Source organism: Plasmodium reichenowi, chromosome 3, assembly GCF_001601855.1.
Source record: "Plasmodium reichenowi strain SY57 chromosome 3, whole genome shotgun sequence".
Classification (NCBI taxonomy): Eukaryota; Apicomplexa; class Aconoidasida; order Haemosporida; family Plasmodiidae; genus Plasmodium; species Plasmodium reichenowi.
In genome coordinates this window covers 266,817-270,092 of record NC_033648.1, presented here as the reverse complement: position 1 = coordinate 270,092, position 3,276 = coordinate 266,817, and the positions used below count along the sequence as shown (strand labels likewise).

General features: G+C 17.8%; 1 protein-coding gene and 1 non-coding gene across 2 annotated transcripts; both read right to left on the bottom strand.

Moving 5' to 3' along the window:
- Positions 1 to 1,008: 1,008 nt before the first annotated feature.
- On the bottom strand, positions 1,009 to 1,868 carry PRSY57_0307800 (activator of Hsp90 ATPase, putative; the record flags this gene model as incomplete). Its single annotated transcript, XM_012905705.2, has 3 exons — positions 1,009 to 1,097; positions 1,278 to 1,500; positions 1,758 to 1,868. The coding sequence occupies 3 exons, from the start codon at positions 1,866 to 1,868 to the stop codon at positions 1,009 to 1,011; spliced, it is 423 nt and encodes a 140-aa protein (XP_012761159.1).
- A 1,229-nt stretch (positions 1,869 to 3,097) lies between these two features.
- Positions 3,098 to 3,216, bottom strand: PRSY57_0307700. The gene has a single exon (XR_002204045.1). It is a non-coding gene; the product is annotated as a U4 spliceosomal RNA (small nuclear RNA).
- Between the last annotated feature and the right edge of the window lie 60 nt (positions 3,217 to 3,276).

Below are 3,276 nucleotides of genomic sequence, written 5' to 3'. Positions count from 1 at the left end.
ATATACATATATATATATATATATATATATTTATTTATTTTTTTATTTTATTTTTCTTTTTGATTTTTCTGTTCCCCCCCCCCTTAATAATAGAAAAAAAAAAAAAAAAAATTCACAAATTTATCCTAACATAAAACTAAGATTTATATATTTATTCTTACAAATGGGAAGCAATTTAACATATGCTTATATATATTAGTACTTTATATAAGTATTTTTTTATTTTATATATATACATATATTTATATATGTATTACAAGAAAAATGAAGAAGATGAAGATGAAGATGAAGAAGATGAAGAAGAAGAAGAAGAAGAAAGAGGGGGGGCTTTAAAGTATTTATTTTGTTTTTACAAAATATTTAAATTGTATTTAATATACAAATTTTTATTATTATGGATCTCTTCATTTATCTCATTTGTTTTTAATTAATTTTGGAAAAAAAAAAAAAAAAAAAAAAAAAAAAAAATAATTATTCATGGATAGATAAATAAATAAAGGCAAAGATTAATCATATAATTATAAAATATAATGAAGGCTTTATTTTTTATTTTTTTTAAATAGGAAAAGATTATACGTATATAAAATAAATAAATAAATATATATATATATATATATATATATATATATATATGTATGTATATGCAAATATTGTGTCATATGAAATATTTATAAATAATACCATACCTTTTATTATGACTATATATATATATATATATATATATATATAGTTAAAATGAAATATATTTATTTCAACCTTCTAATATATTTTGGTTTATAAAAACATATAAGGGTTTAAATATTCTTTGCTTAGCTACAAAAAGTTTAATTAATAAAAAAGTTGAATTTATATTAGAAAAAAAATCCCAAAAAAAAATTATAATAAAAATAATATATTTGTACATATTGTTATATATATATATATATATATTTTTTTTCATATATCATTTCCTTATAAACCTCACGATGTCTTCATCTTTTATGTTTTTCGTTTTTTTTTTTTTTTTTTTTATTTCTTTTTTGGATATCCTAATATAACTTCTATATTATGTAAAAAGTTTTGTGTCCATCCGTTTTTGCACCTTTCCAAAACACCACCTAAAATATCAAAAAAAAAAAAAAAAAAAAAAAAAATTTATAAATTGTGATATGTTCAATTTGTAAAAATATATATCTTCTACTGTTCCAATGGATACATATATATATATATATATATATATATATATTATATGAATCCTTTAGTGATTCCTTTCGTGCTTCTTTTAATTTTTTATGTACCTTCGTTATATTTGTTGCTTGCTGGTATATTATTATGTGTGAGCTTTAACTTTGTGTGATTTTCTTTTACACTTATAAATTCCACTGTTACTGTACTGTAGTCATATTCATTCCAGTCTCTAAATTTCCATTTCTCCACTATTTTGTGTGGCTTTGTTATTTCGGTAAATTCTCCTAATATACTCCCAGAAAAAAGGCTGAACTTTCCTCCAACTTTTAAATCCTAGCACATACAAGAACAAAATGTAGAAATATATGAATGAATGAATAAATATATATATATATATATATATATATATTTATATATATTATATAATTATGTTAACACTTAATTTGAATAAAACATTATACATATTATTTTATAATATAGATTTCTTTTCTTCCACTTTGACATAATATTATTAATAAAATTATTATATATATATATATATATATATATATATATATATATTTATTTATTTATTTATTTAATATTTTAACCACTTCAGCTAAAGATCCCCTGGATAGTCGTGTTAATGTATAAGCATCGGTAAAAGCGTTAAATAAAACCTCAGGAGGAACATAATACTCTTCCGTAATTTCAAAGCTCATTTTTTTTTTCTTAATTATATAAATTAAATAAACCCAGTTTAAATATATATAATATATGTGGAACGACAAATACAATTTTAATATATAAATATATACAAAATTTCTTTAAATACTATATATTAAAAATTAAAATAACATATATTTATTTTATATATATATATATATATATCTTTAATTTTTTTTCCTATTCATTAAAGTAATAAATAATTACCATGTTCATTCAAATTTTACAATACAAAAGGGGAAGCATAAAAAAAAAAAAAGAAAAGTATATATATATATATATATATATTTTTTTTTTTTTAGAACATTTAAAGAGGTGTAACGAAAAATGATAAGAAAAATAAAATTTTTTTTTATATGACTTAAGAAAAAATATTCATGCTAGAACAACTGCAAGTTATGGCAACAAATATATATAAAGAATAAGTAATATATATATATATTATATATTTATATATTATATATATTATGGTTATATTTTTCCGAAGGAACCCATATCATTTATCTTATTAGTACGAATAATATATTCCTTTCTTTTATTCTTTTTACTTTTATTTTATCAATTATATAAAATAATAAATAAAATAAAATGCGACAGAGGAGATGACCTTTTTAAACATATGTATTCTTATTACATAATAAATCATTTTAAGAGACTATTACATATATATATATATATAATATTATTATATTATATTATATTATACCTTGAAATTGTTCAGTATCCATTTTAAAGTGAAATAAAGTAGAACTTTTATTTTCAATGTAATTTATATTTAATTATTATTTAAAAAAAAAAAAAAAAAAGAATATTACGAGATATTTAAATATTTATTTATATTATACATATATATATATTTTTTTATATTTATGAAGAATGTTAAAAATATATATATATTATTTATTCATTAGAAGAAATATTAGATATATATTATATTTATATTTTATATAATATATAATAATAACATATACATTTAAAATATATACTTTTATTTTTTCATTATTCTTTTCCCTATATCCTAAAAAGTAAAAAAAATTAAAAAAAAAAAAAAAAAAAAAAAGAAATCATTATATAAATATAAAAAAATATATATACATATATATATATATATATATATATATATTTTTATATATATTTTATTTTTGTGATGCAAAAAATATTGATAATTTATTTATTGTTAAATATGTTATATTTTTTGTTTGTTTGCCTTTATAAAGAAAGGCTACAAAAATTGCTCTCTGCTTTCTCAAGCATCGAGACGGGAATTGGAGTAGTTTTCAACTAGCAATAATCGCGTATCCGTTAGTCGTCATTTACAGCGATACTGCCCCTCCCGCAAAGATGCCTTATTATCATTAAAAATTTTATTGTGTTGTTTTTTCCCTACCAAAACTGTACTTATAA